Here is a 19,675-nt window from a genome sequence, read left to right on the forward strand (position 1 = left end):
CACTCTATTTATTGGTGTAATTCAGTAAAAGCTCCTCAGTCAGGATGGAACAGAGCTGCACGTTGCCCGTACCACACGTAACACCTGTCTGAATCTGTCTACGTGACTGAGTGTGAGTGTACAGTAAAGGTGAGGTGTGTGTGTGTGTGTGTGTGTGTGTGTGTGTGTGTGTGTGGAACTTCATCCCTCCACGAGATGAAGTGTGTGTACGGCTAAAGAGCGTATGTCATCGTGTATATCGGGGTCAGAGGTCAGTGTGCGTAGTACATCCAACCCTCCAGTGTCCTCCAGCATCGTCCTGTAGTGAGACACTACACACACACACACACACAGACACACACACACACACACACACAAGTTGTATCACTCTGCTCTCTGAGGAACATGTGCAGCCTTTAGTGGCCAATCAGAGACACCACGTACTGATTGTTTTGACACGTGAGACTACGTGCTGGACCTCAGTTAACAGATACATTAAAAATTTTATTTATTTTATTTACAAGCAATAAACAACACTTCTAAAGTATTTATTAACTTTAGTAGATGTTATGAATAAAATCTTATGTTAAAGTAAATCCAAACGTTTAAAATGTCTTCACATGAACTCCAGAGCACTGACATTCTTTTGATTATTATTTGTTATGTGTGTAATAAAGTTCACTACTATGTTACATGGGCTTTTGTGTTCGTTTGTTTTTTATCCAGTGTTCATTTTCAAAACTATCGGCTGATTAATCGGTTATTGACAAGTAGGAACCGACCTCGCAGTCAGTAGTTGTGTGTGTGATGACTCCGCCCTGGTCTGTGGAAAACTGTGGAAAACTGTGGAAACTGGTCTATAGGGCAGAAAAGGTTGCGGACTGCTGGTTTAGATGATTAATTGATTCATAATCGAGTCAATAGATGATTTATCCACCTGAAGACATTAAAGCGGTTAATAACACTCATGATATACTCTGCTGCCCCCTAGTGGACAAAGCTTATAATAGTCCCTGTGTCTGTCTGTCTTTCTGTCCATGTGTCTCTCACTTTTGTGTGTGCAGATGTGCTTGATGCCCCAGAGAGCCCAGAGCTGCACTGCAGATGGCTGCGAGATCCTCAGGAGAGAGTAGAACGGATGCAGCGTCCTGCAGAGAGAAGAACAATTCAAGAACGAGTCTACTGTCAATATAAATGACTGATGACGAGGAGGAGAAACAAGCACACACCTGTATGAGACCATGGATTGGTCCGGAGGAGTCCATGACATCACAGCAGAGTGCTTTACACAGACACACACACACACACACACACACACACGTGTGAAACATAGGTATTGTCTATAATGTTGTTAATAAGACAGTAATAACCTGTATGTACCAGTTTGTTCAGAATTTCACATCGCAGCTTCGTGTCCAGAATCCACGTGCTGCCGGACGTCATGTTGGCAAGGAAACCGCCAGCGAAAAAACTCACTTTCACCTCACGATAGAACACACACACACACACACACACACACACACACACACACACACACTCATACTTCTTACGTAAATATATATATATATATGCACATTATATTCTTCTCCCAGACCTGACGTACACACACTGCTTCACTACACCTTCACTGTCTTTACCTCTCTGAGCTCCATCAGAGTGACAACGTGCTGCAGAAGTTCCTCATCCATCAGCTGGACACGCAGATCCTTCATCTCCGACACGTTAGTCTGAACAACACCACACACCATCACATCACGCCACCTTCTCAACGCTAATTAATATAAAAAATATAGAGAATAAACTGGGTTTTTACCAGGAGGCCTAAGATTTGAGTCAGCACCCTGGGATTTAAACAGTATGTCTGTGGACACACACACACACACAAACACACACACAAGAGTGTGTGAGAGAGAGAGAGTGTGTGTGTGTGTGTGAGAGAGTGCGTGTGTGTGTGTACGTGTGTACGTGTGTGTGTGTGTGTGTGAGAGTGTGTGTGTGTGTGTGTGTGTGTGTATACCTCTAGCAGCTCTTTGTACAGCTCCAGACCATCACACTGCAGGAAGTGTGTGCAGCTCGAGTGTGTATTGTCTGTTAGGCCCCACAGTGCAGTCAGTGTACCATCGAGTGTAGAGTTCCACACTCCCATCGAACCTTTCTTCCCAACCACATGCAGCAAGTTCTACACACACACACACACACACACACACACACACACACACACACTCACACACAGGTCAGTCCATTCTTATAAACTTAACACACACTTCTTACAAGCGTTTCACGTTTCACACTTCTGACCTTTATTATAAACTCTTCAGCTCCCAGCTGGGCAATTTCCTCCTGAGTCAACTGCGCACACACACACACACACACACACACACACACACACACACACACACACACACACCAGATTACCAAAAGGCAGGAACTGTGGTGTGATGGGTTATAGAGTTACACTGTGGGTGGGAACTGTGTTGTGATGGGTTATAGAGTGGCACTGTGGGTGGGAACTGTGTTGTGATTGGTTATAGAGTTACACTGTGGGTGGGAACTGTGGTGTGATGGGTTATAGAGTGGCACAGTGGGTGGGAACTGTGTTGTGATTGGTTATAGAGTTACACTGTGGGTGGGAACCCTGGCGTGATTGGTTATAAAGTGGCACTGTGGGTGGGAACTGTGTTGTGATTGGTTATAGAGTGACACTGTGGGTGGGAACTGTGTTGTGATTGGTTATAGAGTTACACTGTGGGTGGGAACTGTGGTGTGATTGGTTATAGAGTGGCACAGTGGGTGGGAACTGTGGCGTGATTGGTTATAGAGTGACACTGTGGGTGGGAACTGTGTTGTGATTGGTTATAGAGTTACACTGTGGGTGGGAACTGTGGTGTGATTGGTTATAGAGTGGCACAGTGGGTGGGAACTGTGGCGTGATTGGTTATAGAGTGGCACAGTGGGTGGGAACTGTGGCGTGATTGGTTATAGAGTGACACTGTGGGTGGGAACTGTGTTGTGATTGGTTATAGAGTTACACTGTGGGTGGGAACTGTGGTGTGATTGGTTATAGAGTGACACTGTGGGTGGGAACTGTGGTGTGAATGGTTATAGAGTTACACTGTGGGTGGGAACCCTGGCGTGATTGGTTATAAAGTGGCACTGTGGGTGAGAACTGTGGCGTGATTGGTTATAAAGTGGCACTGTGGGTGGGAACTGTGGCATGACTGGTTATAGAGTGGCACTGTGGGTGGGAACTGTGGTGTGACTGGTTATAGAGTGGCACTGTGGGTGGGAACTGTGGTGTGATTGGTTATAGAGTTAACTGTGGGTGGGAACTGTGGTGTGATTGGTTATAGAGTGGCACTGTGGGTGGGAACTGTGGTGTGATTGGTTATAGAGTGGCACTGTGGGTGGGAACTGTGTTGTGATTGGTTATAGAGTTAACTGTGGGTGGGAACTGTGGTGTGATTGGTTATAGAGTGGCACTGTGGGTGGGAACTGTGGTGTGATTGGTTATAGAGTTACACTGTGGGTGGGAACCCTGGCGTGATTGGTTATAAAGTGGCACTGTGGGTGGGAACTGTGTTGTGACTGGTTATAGAGTTACACTGTGGGTGGGAACTGTGTTGTGATTGGTTATAGAGTTACACTGTGGGTGGGAACTGTGGTGTGATTGGTTATAGAGTGGCACAGTGGGTGGGAACTGTGGCGTGATTGGTTATAGAGTGACACTGTGGGTGGGAACTGTGTTGTGATTGGTTATAGAGTTACACTGTGGGTGGGAACTGTGGTGTGATTGGTTATAGAGTGGCACAGTGGGTGGGAACTGTGGCGTGATTGGTTATAAAGTGGCACTGTGGGTGGGAACTGTGGCATGACTGGTTATAGAGTGGCACTGTGGGTGGGAACTGTGGTGTGACTGGTTATAGAGTGGCACTGTAGGTGGGAACTGTGGTGTGATTGGTTATAGAGTTAACTGTGGGTGGGAACTGTGGTGTGATTGGTTATAGAGTTACACTGTGGGTGGGAACTGTGGTGTGACTGGTTATAGAGTGGCACTGTGGGTGGGAACTGTGGTGTGATTGGTTATAGAGTTAACTGTGGGTGGGAACTGTGGTGTGATTGGTTATAGAGTGGCACTGTGGGTGGGAACTGTGGTGTGATTGGTTATAGAGTTAACTGTGGGTGGGAACTGTGGTGTGATTGGTTATAGAGTGGTACTGTGGGTGGGAACTGTGGTGGTGTGATTGGTTATAGAGTGGCACTGTGGGTGGGAACTGTGGTGTGATTGGTTATAGAGTGGCACTGTGGGTGGGAACTGTGGTGTGATTGGTTATAGAGTGGCACTGTGGGTGGGAACTGTGGTGTGATTGGTTATAGAGTTAACTGTGGGTGGGAACTGTGGTGTGATTGGTTATAGAGTGGCACTGTGGGTGGGAACTGTGGTGTGATTGGTTATAGAGTGGCACTGTGGGTGGGAACTGTGGCGTGACTGGTTATAGAGTGGCACTGTGGGTGGGAACTGTGGCGTGATTGGTTATAGAGTGGCAATGTTGGTGGGAACTGTGGCGTGATTGGTTATAGAGTGGCACTGTGTGTGGAAACTGTGGTGTGATTGGTTATAGAGTGGCACTGTGGGTGGGAACTGTGGTGTGACTGGTTATAGAGTGGCAGTGTGGGTGGGAACTGTGGCGTGACTGGTTATAGAGTTACACTGTGGGTGGGAACTGTGGCGTGACTGGTTATAGAGTGGCACTGTGGGTGGGAACTGTGGTGTGACTGGTTATAGAGTGGCACTGTGAGTGGGAACTGTGGTGTGACTGGTTATAGAGTTACACTGTGAGTGGGAACTGTGGTGTGACTGGTTATAGACTTATACTGTGTGTGGGAACTGTGGTGTGACTGGTTATAGAGTTATACTGTGGGTGGGAACTGTGGTTTGACTGGTTATAGACTTACACTGTGGGTGGAAACTGTGGTGTGACTGGTTATAGAATGGCACTGTGGGTAGGAACTGTGGTGTGACTGTTTATAGAGTGGCACTGTGGGTGGGGAACTGTGTTTTTTTTTATATGCTTGTTTTGTGTTAACGTGTTACCTGAGCGATCAGAAAGACGATGAGGGATGCAGACAACGGCTGTAGAAATTCTTCTTCATTAGTAATCAAAAACATGATCACCTGTTTCGCTGCTTCACACCTGCCACAATTTATATACAAACAATAATACACAACTCTACACACCACATTGTATAACGTCAGGAACATCAAGGCTGAGCTACCTGTCAAAGGGGGCGACTTTCAAGATGTGATTATTGCTCAGAGACAGCAGGCAGTTCATCTGGATCTAAACACACACACACACACACACACACACACACACACACACACACACACACACACACACACACAATATACTGATATAGAGTTCCACCTCTTATATATATCATGTAACATTATGTAATGTGAGAGTGTGTGTATTTTGTGTGTATGTGTGAACCTGTGCATGTTGAGGAAAGTTCCTCATGGTGGTGATAATGTGCCTCATCACACTTCCCAGTAGATTTTTTGACATTCCATCTGCCAGCTCCAGAGCAGTGAGTTTAAACACACATGCCAAGCCCGCCCTCTGCACATTTACACACTTGCTGTGGGCTTTCAGTCCCAAATACACCAACTGCACACACAAAGTCACAAGGTCTTGCTTTTAATCACTTAGATCAGGAACATCTCTCAAATGTGGACATCAAGGAAGCATGGAGGACTGAGAGACTTATCTGAGACTCTGGAGCTGTAATATCGCTGGGTACCTTTAAGACGTCTGGATGGCAGCCGATGTCTGTGTCATTCAAGTGTAGGTGGAGGCAGCGCAGCGCCTCCTGCAGCAAGCTCTCTCTGTCCCTGTATCTCCACAGAGCTTCACACAGCTGTGTAAGGTTCCACCCTCCAGCCACCTGATCACACACACACACACACACACACACACACACACACACACACACACACACACACACACACACACACACACACACACACAGTAAACCAAAATGCACCATATCCCAAAGACAAGAATACATTAGTCCTTGTCCATTGCTTCCTGAGCAGGTCATCCAGCAGGCTGAAATCCTGAAGCCTAGTAGATGTCTATGAGAACTTCTTGTAGACAAGAACAGCCACCATTCAACCCAGTAATTATGTTAAATCTTTCCAGAACACCGGTAAGGATGAAGGTTTCAAGAAATGAGCTAAAGTTGAAATTCTGGTTCATCACCTGTACAAATCTAATTGTGGAGATCAAGTGTATTATTTACATTCAAAACATCTGGTTCACTAGGTAAGGAACTAGGCTATGTAGGAATGGTATCACGCTAGTTCAAATGAAACACCTCCAAAAATCTGATGCAGCAGCTACAGGAAGCCAAACGATGGGGTGATTGGGAAGAATTCCAGCAACAATCTTCCAGCTGCATTCTAGATCAGACGCGAGTTACAGTAGTCCAAACCTGAGAAGACAAGGGACTGGACAATCTGCTCATGATGTTATGAAGAAGAATCCTTCATGAACGAGTCGAGTTACCAATGAGAGGCGAGATAATTAGAGCTCTTACAAATTTTCTCTCTGGTGGGGCATCCAGAAACATTTACAATCCTGGCACTGAGCAACCTCATCCAGATACAGGTCCATTAGTTCAGTGAGTAAAAACTGGGGCTGAAACAACTAATCGATTACATCAAGGTAACGGCTGTTTGCAAAATGGCGGCGAGTACAGGGTCAACCGGCAGCAGGAAACGTGTGCGTCCAAAGTCATCCAAGGCATGAGAGCATTTTATATTAAACACAACAAAGAAGCCTGTACCTGGACGTTATGCAAAGTGGTGTTTATGTGGGATGGAGGTACCACAGTGATGCACGAGTACGTGAAAAGAAAACACACTGGAGTCACGCCTGAAGGCCAAACATCAGCACGGTGAGTGAAAACTCTATAATCCTCATCGTGTGTAAACTGTGTGTTTGTAACTTCTGCGAACAAACTGCGAATAAACACTAAATCTACACACAGCAAATAACAGCAGCAGTAAACGATCACAACCCTCGCTAGAACAGTGTCAGTCTGATAAAACACTGTTTAGAGAATACAGGAAGGAAAGCATAACGTTTTAAGTGCTCCCCTTGGCAGCTGGTAGGTCTTTAGACATGGTTTAAACTCATTCCACCACCCAGGCTCCAGAACAGGGAACAGAAATGTCCTCTGAGAGATGGGAAGATCGGACAAGAAGGACAAGAGAGATAATTAAGATGAACTTGTGGTCCACACCATGAAGACCAGGTGTTTTTTCTCTCTGTAACAGCGATTCTCATGAAAAGCTGTAGAAGATACAGTTCTAAGTGATCTACAAGAAGTCAGGAAGGGCTGAACTCATATCAAACCTAAATACACAAAAACACATGTTCCTCTGATTCTCATATTGGAAAGGATATTAGAGATTAACACATCAGCTCACCTTCAGATTTCCTGCTCCAGACAGGATATCAGACATTCCAGCACCAGTGCCCAGCAGACCAATGAACCTCATCTGAGGCCGTGCCTCCAGAAAAACCTCCAGGGCCTCTTCATCAAGCTCTGTCCACCCTGACACATCCAGAGAAACGAGTGCTGGAAGGATCTGCGTCTTCTGCAGGAGCTTTCTGATCATCTCTCCACTCTTCTGCATTTGATCGTTGGAGACATCTAGGTGCGTGAGAAGCTTCAGCTCGGACATTACTGAAAGAAAGCTCTTAATATCCATTCTGAGGTGGTGCAGAGTGTGAACAGTAAGCAGGCGCAGTTTCGAGCAGAGCCTCAGCAGCGGCGTGAGATCTGTGACGTATGTACCAGAAATATCCAGGTTCTCCAGCAGTGAGAGTGAGCAGATGTCCTCCAAGTTTGAGTCATCCAGAGGTGTCCATGCAGCAGAGAGACTCCTGAGAGCCTGCAATGGCTTGAAACTTACCGGACAATCCCCGAGACGATCCAAACCACTCACATTCAGCCTCTGCAGGCTCTGACTGCAAACCGGACTGGACAAGAGGCCCTGGAGGATGTCGGAGATGGTGATTTTACCAACAACACGGGAAGCATCAAGTTCCTTCAGGCTGTGAGAACACAGAGAGTGGCGGAAGGAAGCTGTGGTGAGTCGAGAAGCTCGAACGCAGGCATGCTTCAGACGCAAACATGCGACATTCTGAAAGATGCCGAGCGTCCTGTCGTTCAGTAAACCTGCCGTGGAGAGAAGAAGGATGACATCATATGCCTATTATTTATATCACATCACCACGAGAGTGTAGATCAACAACCAATCACTAATCACCACCCAGCATGAGGAGCCGTCACTACTACCACTGCATTCTATCTGTGTCCTTTATCAAAAATTACACAATTGTGTAAATACTAAACTAGTTTGTTTATTCCCAACGACTAATCACTGAGCACCACTGTCTCTAACGACCAATCAGTACCCACCATTATTCCCAACAACCAATCACTTAACACCATTACCTTTTACAATAACTTCCCATCACTTGGAGATGGTGATACGTGTTTATTGCTGTAATGAAGTTTAACTGGTTTAAAATGCTGATGTTTGGTTCTTGACAGGAAAATGTACATTTATAACTCCAGCACTTGTTTCTCTCCACTGACTCGTAGTCTCACATCAAATGTACAGTTCTTTTACTTGTGCACTTGCAGCTGACTATCTTTCAAATCTCATTTCCATTCAACATTTGGACAGAGTGAGTAGGTCCTCAAATAGCTCACAGTGAACCGTTCCCAGGACACGATTAAGAACAAAGCATGACTGAGTGTTTTCATTCGCTGGACTGAAGCTCTGGAATTAGAGGCGTCTCCACGCAAAGGCCTGTCATCCGTTATTTGTCACATATACATTACAGCCAGTGAAATACTTTCTTCATATCCCAGCAGGTTCAGAAGCTGAGGTCAGAGCACAGGGTCAGCCATGATACAGCGCCCCTGGAGCACAGAGGGTTAAGGGCCTTGGCGATACCGGGGCTTGAACCCCCGACTTTCTGATCAGTAACCCTGAGCCTTAACCACTGAGCTCCCACTCCTTCTCCATTGTTCCCAAGAAGCAATTACTGATCAACATTTTCCCCCAACAACCAATCACAGATCACCATTTTCCCAATGAAAAACCATTGAACACCATTTTTCCCCAACAACCAATCACTAATCAGCATTGTTTCCAAAAAGCAACAACTAATTGAAAGCTGTACAATATCCTCCCTCTTCAGTTTCATATCTAAACGATCATGACCATTTATCTGAATCATTTGTCTCTATGAGGTCACCCGGAAGCTTCGAGTCCCTTTATTCCTATTTCCTCGAGCAGACTTTGTTCCTTTTCCCTGAAAGAGCTGCTAAAGTCCCAGGCTTGATGTGAGCTCACCTTCCTCAGTCAGAGTCCTCAGTAACAGATCAGACAGTTCTGGAGGAAAAAGCAGACATGATCGGAGACGCAGCGTCCCGTCATCACACACACTGCACAGGGTGTCGAGGTTCTGACATATACACCCTAAACACATGTCAAGCAGAGACGAGGGAGTGTGGTCCTCCTGCAACACACACACACACACACACACACACACACACACACACACACACACACACACACACACACACCGAGTTTATTATTATACAGTTCCTTAATAACAACAACAACAACAACAACAACAACAACAACAATAATAATAATAATAATAATAATAATGGGAATGAAGAAGAAACTCACCATAACTCTGAATTATTTACATTTACGTTAAGGAATAAAAATCCGAGCCGGGTGTATAAAGCAGTGTAAAGTATAACAGCTGTGTGTGTGTGTGTGTGTGTGTGTGTGTGTGTGTGTGTGTGTGTGTGTGTGTGTGTGTGTGTGTGTGTGTGTGTGTGTGACAGGGGAAAAGCCCGGATACTGTGATGCCAAAACCATGTAACTTTAGGAATTTCCGACCCCAACAGAAAACCACGCCCCTTCCCGCCCCCTTCCCGCCCCCCGGCACAGCGCGTCATCGCGATATTTATAATATCTCGCGAGATTTCACATCCATATTTTTTTCTTTTTTTTCAGTTTATTAAACATTAAAATAACAAACAACATATTTAACAATAAATTCAACAGTATATAAACGCAAGGGCAAATAAATACATTAATAAAAGTTATAATGATACAAAAACATATCAAACTAATTATAAAACTAATTTAATTACAATTCGCGGAAGGTGTGTGTGTGTGTGTGTGTGTGTGTGTGTGTGTGTGTGTGTGTGGGGTCGGGGTATGATCTTCCATACTGGTAAAGGACATAGATTTACAGTGTAGTAAACATTTCTACATGCATCTGATGTCATTATATATATATATATATATATAATAGATTTTCAGAAATCTAACAGCTTTAAGTTCTTGTGAGTTCACATCTCTGAGGATCTGTCCTGGCACCAGAACGCTTGGAACTCTGGTTAAAAAGGCACAACATCACCTGTACTTCTTGAGAAGTCTCAAGAAATCTCATCTGTCCCCAGGGATTTTAACGAGCTTCTACCGCTGCATCATCGAGAGCATCCTGACCAACTCCATCACTGTATGGTACGGAGGCTCCACTGTGTGTGAACGTAAAGACCTGCAAAGGGTGGTCAAAATCACTCAACACATCACTGGCACCAACTACCTGCCACTGAACACCTTCACCACAGCAGATGTCTGTGTAGATCTCACAACATTATCAAGGACTCTTCACATCCCAGTCATAAACTGTTTAACCTCCTTCCATCATGAAGGAGATACAGGAACATACACACCAGAACCAGCAGGTTCAGGACAGCTTTTTTCCATCCACCATCACCTTCACCTTCACCTTCACCTTACTGAAGTCTACACTACACTGCATACTTTTTTTTTTTACATAAATTCAATTATATTAAGATGTAGAATTTACCTTCAGTAAAATCATCCACTTTCACAGATACATGTTGATTCCATTTATTATGCTCCAATAAACTATTGGTTTCTCTTAGTATGACGTATGAACATCTCTGAGCAGCTCCTTCAGCTCCACACTGTTACATCCTGAGTGATACAGAAGATCTCTTCTCCCTGCTGCTATTAGACTTTACAATCAAAGCTGCTCCCAGTGAACCATTAACCAAAATACACACTGTTATTACTGTTTAACTGTGTAATAATATTACCTGTGTGCAATATTACCTGCAACACATACTTTTTTCTTCCCTTATTTGTATTTACACATTGTACTGTGTGTATATACTGTATAATATAGTATGTGTATATTCTTTTTATATATTTGCATTTATTTTTTTTTCTTCTCTTTGCTGCTGTAACAAAGAAATTTCCCCTCTGTGGGACGAATAAAGGTTTATCTTATCTTATGCACAAGTTTAACATGCTTTAAAATCCTATAGTTTTATAAAAACTTTTAAAACTTACAAATACTGAGCGCAGACATAAAATACACAGATACAATACTTCCACCATCTTCTACTTCTTCTTCTTCTTCTTCTTCTTCTTCTTCTTCTTCTTCTTCTTCTTCTTCTTCTTTCGGCTGCTCCCATTAGGGGGCGCCACAGAAGATCATCCATCTCCATCCCCCCCTGTCCTCTACATCTGCCTCTTTCACACCAACTACCTGCATGTGGGAGGTGAGATTGAGATGGTTTGGACATGTGCAGAGGAGGGACATGGGGTATATCAGTAGGAGAATGCTGAGGATGGAGACACCAGGAAGGAGGAAAAGAGGAAGACCAAGGAGGAGGTTTATGGATGTGGTGAGGGAAGACATGCAGGTAGTTGGTGTGAAAGAGGCAGATGTAGAGGACAGGGGGGGATGGAGACGGATGATCCACTGTGGCGCCCCCTAATGGGAGCAGCTGAAAGAAGAAGAAGAAGAAGAAGAGGATTATTATTATTATTATTATTATTATTATTATTATTATTATTATTATTATTATTATTTTGTACTATTCTTTACTCATTATTCACATTTTTAGTCTTTATATCATTTATATCATCATCAATCCATTAAACTCTGAATAACTGCATCGTACCTGAATGCTGCAGCTCATCTTTAATACCTCAATCTCTAAAAACTCTTTTTTTATTATTTTTTGTATGTTTCATATTTCTTATTTGTGTTCAGGGAGCAGGGCAAAGTAAGAATTTCATTAGACAGTTTAAGCTCGTGTTTTTACCGTGCATGTACCAATATATAAAAAAAAAAAAAAAAAATCAATTCTAATGTATTATTATGATTATGATTATGAATAATAATAATAATAATAATAAACAATTTGCTGTTAAAATCTATTATTTTATATTCCACATTTAATTTATTATTCATCTATTATTATTGTAGTATTTTACATCCTGTTCAATTCTATATTATATTATATTAATTATATTATATTATATTATATTATATTATATTAATTATATTATATTATATTATATTATATTATATTATATTATATTTATTATATTATATCATATTATATTATATTATATTATATTATATTAATTATATTATATTATATTATATTATATTATATTATATTATATTATATTTATTATATTATATCATATTATATTATATTATATTATATTAATTATATTATATTATATTATATTATATTATATTATATTATATTATATTTATTATATTATATCATATTATATTATATTATATTATATTATATTATATTATATTATATTATATATATTTATATATTATAAATATACGTGACACGTATATAAGACAATTGTGAGCTTTAACAATAATAATAATAACAATAATAATAATAATAATAATAATAATAATAATAATGTTTCTGAAGTTTGCGGTAAGAAGCTCCACCTGTTGGCCAACATGCGGTACTGCCCCACAGATCATCAGCCCCGACTGTCTCTATATCAGTCTACTGAAACAGCTGTCCGAACACTTTTGAGCGCGGCGCCCGAGCGGTAAGGTCTCTGTGACGTCACTGTTAAATTGTGGTAACGTCACAGAAGGACTCTGCTGTCGAATATTCGCGCGCGTGGCACGAGACCTCAGTCAGTGATTGACCCGGGAATAGAAGCAGCGTTATTACTTCTGTCTCCAAACGTCCACAGAAACATTACTGAGGTTCTACTGGTTCCCAACAAAAACTTCAAGATGATCCGCTATCAGGAATTATTGTTGATGGTAACAAACCTTTAATGTTCCTTATTGACATCCAAATGTCCCCGTGTCCCCAAAAACACGTCTTCTAACGTGTAGAGCAGATTTCAGGACATGTCCCCTGATCTCACTGCAGAACATCTCATTTCTTCACACTTCAATGTTCTGAATGAGCCAGAATCATGTGTTCCTGTAGCTGTGTGTGTGTGTGTGTGTGTGTGTGTGTGTGTGTGTGTGTGTGTGTGTGTGTGTGTGTGTGAATTTTCTACTGGGATGAAAAAACACACAGATTGAAATAAAAAAGAGCATTGAGTGTGTTTTTATAAACTCGTATGTGGTGTGTTTCCTTTTCTGATGTGTAGGAGAACAAGGTGCCTCCTCCTTCTGATCCTGGAACATCTACAGGAAGGTGAGCTTCACTGCAGATTTATTTTATTTATACTATACAACCATAAGTATGTGGACACCCGACTATATAGATCTGTATGTGAAATGAACACAACGTTCCACATGATTTCTTCTGCAGGTCAGAAACTCCACCAAGAGACTCTCTGGAGGAAACCAAAAAGATGGAGGAGTTGAAGGAGACCATGGTGCATGGGCAGGAAAATCTGAATGAAGGATGGATGGCAGCAGCACTATTAAACTCGAAGTCCATAATTACGAAGTTCTACTCGAATTTGAAGACTTTTGATGACGAGTGCAGTGACGACTACAGAGAGATGGATTCATCTGAGTCCAGGTGAGTTACAGACGTGCAGAATAGAGCAAAGAAGCTCTTCTATTTATTGTGTTCTACAGAGAGTCGACTCTAAACTCCATCCTTTTCACTTCCAGTTCCCATACGCCAGTGTTGGAGAGTCTGACTGCATTTCCTCGTGGGGGACACGTGAGCAGTCTGACTCCGAGTCTGTCCCCCATCTCACACGTGCACACGCTCACTGAAGGGTACGTGGATTGTGGATTTGCTTCTGGGTTTTGCATTGAAAAAGAACGATGGGTTTAGTTAAAAGATTTGAGGCTTCTATCTGAACGCACTGGAATAGGAATGTAGTACGTGTCGAGATGTTTTCACAGCTCCAGTGTGGTTTCTTCAGACCTGAACGTGTGTCTAACGTCTGGATCTGTTCGCAGGTTGACCAATTTCGGATTCAACTGCTACGTTAACGCGACTCTGCAATGTCTGTTCACAGCCGAGACTTTCTGTAGAGAGCTTTCCAACCTGCTGGACAAATACTTCCCCAAAGTAGACGACACATTGATCAGGTAATCAGACTCCACACCACTGACCTCTCATCCATCATGATCCACGTTAGAACCTAGCAAAGAGACCAGGTTAGCAGACGGGACATTAGCAGCACATTTAGGATCGTCGTAAAAAATAAAACATGCTAAAAGGGTTAAAGGATCAAATTCAGGCTCGAGAAAGCAGAAAGCACCGATTCCCAACCAGACCAAATGGATCATAGGGAATATCCAGTATGTAGATTAGGAATAGACTTACGGAGATAAAAATTGTTCTCCTGATCTTCTGCAGATGTTTTGTGGAGTTGTCACGGTTGAGAAACGGCTTGAAAGGTGGACATAAAATCAACAAGGATTCTTTGCTCAAAGACCTGATTTCATCAGCCACGATGATCAACCCTGAGTTCACCATTGACCAACAGAATGTGAGTACGGAGAACACACACACACACACACACACACACACACACACACACACACACACACACACACACACACACGAGAACATGATGAGAACATACTGATGACTGATGTGTGTGTGTGTGTGTGTGTGTGTGTGTGTGTGTGTGTGTGTGTGTGTGTGTGTGTGTGTGTGTGTGTGTGTGTGTGCAGGACGCCCATGAATTTCTCTGCTTCTGTTTGAGTGAAATCGAGGAGTTTAGCTTTAGGACACGTTGGAAAGAGGATGTGAAGCCTCGATGTCCAGTCAAGTCCAATTTCAAGTTCAACATGAGGAACATTATAACGTGCACCAGGTACCACACCTAACCTGAAGAGTTTGGTATTTGGAGGTGATGCAGGTGTTTATGAGATGTTCATGCATGTTGTGTGTGTTGCAGCTGTGGATCCCAGCAGAACAAACTGGAAGTCTTCAATCACCTGTCTGTGCCCCTGGTGTACGAGTCGGTGGAAAAGTGTGTCTACGACATTGTTTATGTGAGTAACTGCTTCTCTTTATATGTGTGTGTTTGTGTGTGTGTGTGTGTGTGTGTGTGTGTGTGTGTGTGTGTGTGTGTGTGTGTGAGTGTGTGTGTGAGTGTGCTTGTGTGTGTGTGTGTGTGTGTGTGTGTGTGTGTGTGTGTGTGTGTGTGTAAGTGTGTGTGTGTGTGTGTGTGTGTGTGTGTGTGTGTGTGTGTGTGTGTGTGTGTGTGTGTGAGTGTGTGTGTGAGTGTGCTTGTGTGTGTGTGTGTGTGTGTGTGTGTGTGTGTGTGTAAGTGTGTGTGTGTGTGTGTGTGTGTGTGTGTGTGTGTGTGTGTGTGTGTGTGTGTGTGAGTGAGTGTGTGTGTGTGTGTCTGTGTGTGTGTGAGTGAGTGTGTGTGTGTGTGTGTGTGTGTGTGTGTGTGTGTGTGTGTGTGTGTGTGTGTGTAAGTGTGTGTGTGTGTGTGTGTGTGTGTGTGTGTGTGTGTGTGTGTGTGTGTGTGTGTGTGAGTGAGTGTGTGTGTGTGTGTCTGTGTGTGTGTGTGAGTGAGTGTGTGTGTGTGTGTGTGTGTGTGTGTGTGTGTGTGTGTGTGTGTGTGTGTGTGTGTGTGAGATGGTATTATTACTGAACCCTGTGTGTATCAATAATGTGTTTATTGTAGAACACCACAGTGTTGGAGAGCAAGTGTACGGTGTGTGGAGGAGAATCTGCCAGCTCCAGATGGGTGTACGACACACTGCCCAGGTAACACACACACACACACACACAGACACACACACACACACACACACACACACACACACACACACAAGCGCATTGAGCATGTGTGCTGTAAGAGTGAATGAGGATCATCAGCTGGAACATTCCTGTTCATTTCTTTTTCTCTCCAGGTTTCTGATTGTGCAGCTGAACAGGTTCCAATTTACAGATTATTACACAGTCACCAAACTGCACACTGCAGTGGACATCAGTACGAAGCTGCACATAGACTGTCCCCCTCAACCAGACACGCAGATCCCAATAGGTATGTAACCAGCAGTCATTCTGATCCTCTGAGTCTGGAATCCGACAAGAAAATCCTCTAATGTCTGTAGTCAGTATAAATCACATTCAGATTCATTCCAGAAGAAATAATCCTTCCTTCATTCCTTTATGTAGAAAACAGCAAAGCTGACGGCAGAAAGACGGCCCTGAATGAAGCAGTGAGAGAGATTCAGACAGCTAGAATGAAAGAGGATGTGAGAAAGATAAGAAAGAGAGTTGAGAAGGAGGACTGTGGATCAAATTATACTTATAGACTGAGAAGTGTCCTGAGCCATATTGGGGCAGAAGCAGCTGAAGGTAAGATAGAAAACAAACACACACACACACACACACACACACACACACACACACACACTTATAAATCCAGTGTATTTCTAAATGAATTTGGTTTATAGATCCATATATATTTCTATTGGATGGTGAAGACACTTTATTGTGATTCATATGTACTATTTCTGTTCATGTCTCTTTCCCAGGACATTATGTGACCGACTGTTCCAGGGACAATCATTATCAGTGGATGACCTGCAACGACCAGTTCGTCACGCAGACCACCGAGAAGGCGGTGCTACAGAAGAGGATGAATAATGCCTATGTGCTCCTCTATCAGAGACTGAACACTGTGTGAAATTCTTCCTCTTGTGTAGGAATGGGAAAGTGGGGATGGTCACACCCTCACCCCCGTCCTGCTCATCAATACAATTTAAATATTATATATATCTGTATGTGTGTGTATATATGTGTAACACTATAGATATTAATGATCAGCTTTGATATGAGATTATTTACACAAATAAATTATTTATTTAAACACATTGTGTGTGTGTGTGTGTGTGTGTGTGTGTGTGTGTGTGTGTGTGTGTGTGTGTGTGTGTGTGTAATAAACACACAGTTTATTATATACATATATATATACAGTGAGGAAAATAAGTATTTGAACACGCTGCTATTTTGCAAGTTCTCCCACTTAGAAATCATGGAGGGGTCTGAAATTGTCATCGTAGGTGTATGTCCACTGTGAGAGACATAATCTAAAAAAAAAAAATCCAGAAATCACAATGTATGATTTTTAAACTATTTATTTGTATGATACAGCTGCAAATAAGTATTTGAACACCTGTCTATCAGCTAGAATTCTGACCCTCAAAGACCTGTTAGTCTGCCTTTAAAATCTCCACCTCCACTACATTTATTATCCTAAATTAGATGCACCTGTTTGAGGTCGTTAGCTGCATAAAGACACCTGTCCACCCCATACGATCAGTACGAATCCAACTACTAACATGGCCAAGACCAAAGAGCTGTCCAAAGACACTAGAGACAAAATTGTACACCTCCACAAGGCTGGAAAGGGCTACGGGGAAATTGCCAAGCAGCTTGGTGAAAAAAGGTCCACTGTTGGAGCAATCATTAGAAAATGGAAGAAGCTAAACATGACTGTCAATCTCCCTCGGACTGGGGCTCCATGCAAGATCTCACCTCGTGGGGTCTCAATGATCCTAATGAAGGTGAGAAATCAGCCCAGAACTACACGGGAGGAGCTGGTCAATGACCTGAAAAGAGCTGGGACCACCGTTTCCAAGGTTACTGTTGGTAATACACTAAGACGTCATGGTTTGAAATCATGCATGGCACGGAAGGTTCCCCTGCTTAAACCAGCACATGTCCAGGCATGTCTTAAGTTTGCCAATGACCATTTGGATGATCCAGAAGAGTCATGGGAGAAAGTCATGTGGTCAGATGAGACCAAAATAGAACTTTTGGGTCATAATTCCACTAAACGTGTTTGGAGGAAGAAGAATGATGAGTACCATCCCAAGAACACCATCCCTACTGTGAAGCACGGGGGTGGTAGCATCATGCTTTGGTGGTGTTTTTCTGCACATGGGACAGGGCGACTGCACTGTATCAAGGAGAGGATGACCGGGGCCATGTATTGCGAGATTTTGGGGAACAACCTCCTTCCCTCAGTTAGAGCATTGAAGATGGGTCGAGGCTGGGTCTTCCAACATGACAACGACCCGAAGCACACAGCCAGGATAACCGAGGAGTGGCTCTGTAAGAAGCATATCAAGGTTCTGGTGTGGCCTAGCCAGTCTCCAGACCTAAACCCAATAGAGAATCTTTGGAGGGAGTTTAAACTCCGTGTTTCTCAGCGACAGGCCAGAAACCTGACTGATCTAGAGAAGATCTGTGTGGAGGAGTGGGCCAAAATCCCTCCTGCAGTGTGTGCAAACCTGGTGAAAAACTACAGGAAACGTTTGACCTCTGTAATTGCAAACAAAGGCTCCTGTACCAAATATTAACATTGACTTTCTCAGGTGTTCAAATACTTATTTGCAGCTGCATCATACAAATAAATAGTTAAAAAATCATACATTGTGATTTCTGGATGTTTTTTTTTAGATTATGTCTCTCACAGTGGACATGCACCTACGATGACAATTTCAGACCCTCCATGATTTCTAAGTGGGAGAACTTGCAAAACAGCAGGGTGTTCAAATACTTATTTTTCTCACTGTGTGTATATATATATATATACAGTATTGTGTGCAGCATTGATGTTGCTTTACAGAACATTTAATGCAGTTTTTCCAAATCGGTTCCCTACAAAATCATGACATTGAGTTCACCTTCAATTATCTAAAGGATTTCCAGGTCTTTAGCTGTTAAAACTAAAAAAGAATGATTTTAACTCTCCAAATTGAATTTATTAACACACACTAAAATATTACCTTTTCTGTTGGCGTCTGTGTTGAACTTCTAACAACTGTAATGGAAATCCACCTTTTAAAATGAAATGATGCATCTTTGGAAAATGTAATAAACTTGATTGAAATTTCAATTTCAGGACTTTGTATCTCATGTAAAATCTCAATGAACCACCAACCTGAAATTCCATCACCTAAGAACTTTAGACACAATCATGCATATTCATTTTAATTAAACAAAAAAAAAGATTTTATTGTATAAACAAATGAACTAATCACCATATAACATCCCATTTTCTTCACCTATATATGTGCCTTTTCCTCTACATCTTCATCCATCTCAGTCTTCCTCACACAGTTATAAATGTCTACCATCTGTTCTTCTTCTGGTATTTACAGGCCAGACGATAACATGAGTTTCCATAATTATCCAGAGTTCTATAGTTCTCTAGGTATCCACACTAATCACAATGAAATCGATATACTACTGATGAGTAAACATATTACAGTCAATGATAAAAATTACCCACATTAATCACCACATCAGAAAAAACTCA

The 19,675-nt window shown here is 42.5% G+C and overlaps 3 protein-coding genes across 4 annotated transcripts in view; 2 read left to right on the forward strand and 1 right to left on the reverse strand.

Moving 5' to 3' along the window:
* Positions 1-9,981, reverse strand: part of zyg11l (zyg-11 family member, cell cycle regulator, like) — a 9,986-nt gene extending 5 nt beyond the window's left edge. The window contains exons 1-15 of one of the 2 annotated variants that reach the window (XM_083540972.1): positions 9,761-9,980; positions 9,419-9,584; positions 7,475-8,229; positions 5,782-5,925; positions 5,472-5,648; positions 5,254-5,318; positions 5,072-5,171; positions 2,278-2,328; positions 1,997-2,158; positions 1,793-1,840; positions 1,617-1,706; positions 1,360-1,461; positions 1,209-1,261; positions 1,030-1,127; positions 1-311 (exon numbers count right to left, since the gene is read on the reverse strand). The exon at positions 1-311 is cut by the window's left edge and continues 5 nt beyond it. In XM_083540972.1, coding sequence (XP_083397098.1) covers positions 181-311; positions 1,030-1,127; positions 1,209-1,261; positions 1,360-1,461; positions 1,617-1,706; positions 1,793-1,840; positions 1,997-2,158; positions 2,278-2,328; positions 5,072-5,171; positions 5,254-5,318; positions 5,472-5,648; positions 5,782-5,925; positions 7,475-8,229; positions 9,419-9,584; positions 9,761-9,763 — 2,145 coding nt within the window. In that variant the 5' untranslated portion in view covers positions 9,764-9,980 and the 3' untranslated portion in view covers positions 1-180. Of the gene's footprint in view, positions 312-1,029; positions 1,128-1,208; positions 1,262-1,359; positions 1,462-1,616; positions 1,707-1,792; positions 1,841-1,996; positions 2,159-2,277; positions 2,329-5,071; positions 5,172-5,253; positions 5,319-5,471; positions 5,649-5,781; positions 5,926-7,474; positions 8,230-9,418; positions 9,585-9,760 lie in introns of both variants that reach the window. The other variant, XM_083540973.1, reaches the window with a different exon arrangement.
* Positions 1-19,675, forward strand: part of LOC310725889 (uncharacterized protein) — a 537,758-nt gene that overhangs the window by 417,505 nt on the left and 100,578 nt on the right. The gene's annotated exons all lie outside the window — the stretch shown is intronic.
* Positions 12,906-17,035, forward strand: LOC310726615 (ubiquitin carboxyl-terminal hydrolase 46-like; the record flags this gene model as incomplete). The annotated part of the gene is made up of 13 exons (XM_083542365.1): positions 12,906-13,000; positions 13,046-13,223; positions 13,562-13,608; positions 13,726-13,941; positions 14,037-14,147; positions 14,334-14,465; positions 14,737-14,869; positions 15,057-15,199; positions 15,284-15,380; positions 16,025-16,107; positions 16,254-16,387; positions 16,522-16,704; positions 16,884-17,035. The coding sequence occupies 13 exons, from the start codon at positions 12,906-12,908 to the stop codon at positions 17,033-17,035; spliced, it is 1,704 nt and encodes a 567-aa protein (XP_083398491.1).

Source organism: Silurus aristotelis (genome assembly GCF_946808225.1).
Source record: "Silurus aristotelis genome assembly, chromosome: 5".
Classification (NCBI taxonomy): domain Eukaryota; kingdom Metazoa; phylum Chordata; class Actinopteri; order Siluriformes; family Siluridae; genus Silurus; species Silurus aristotelis.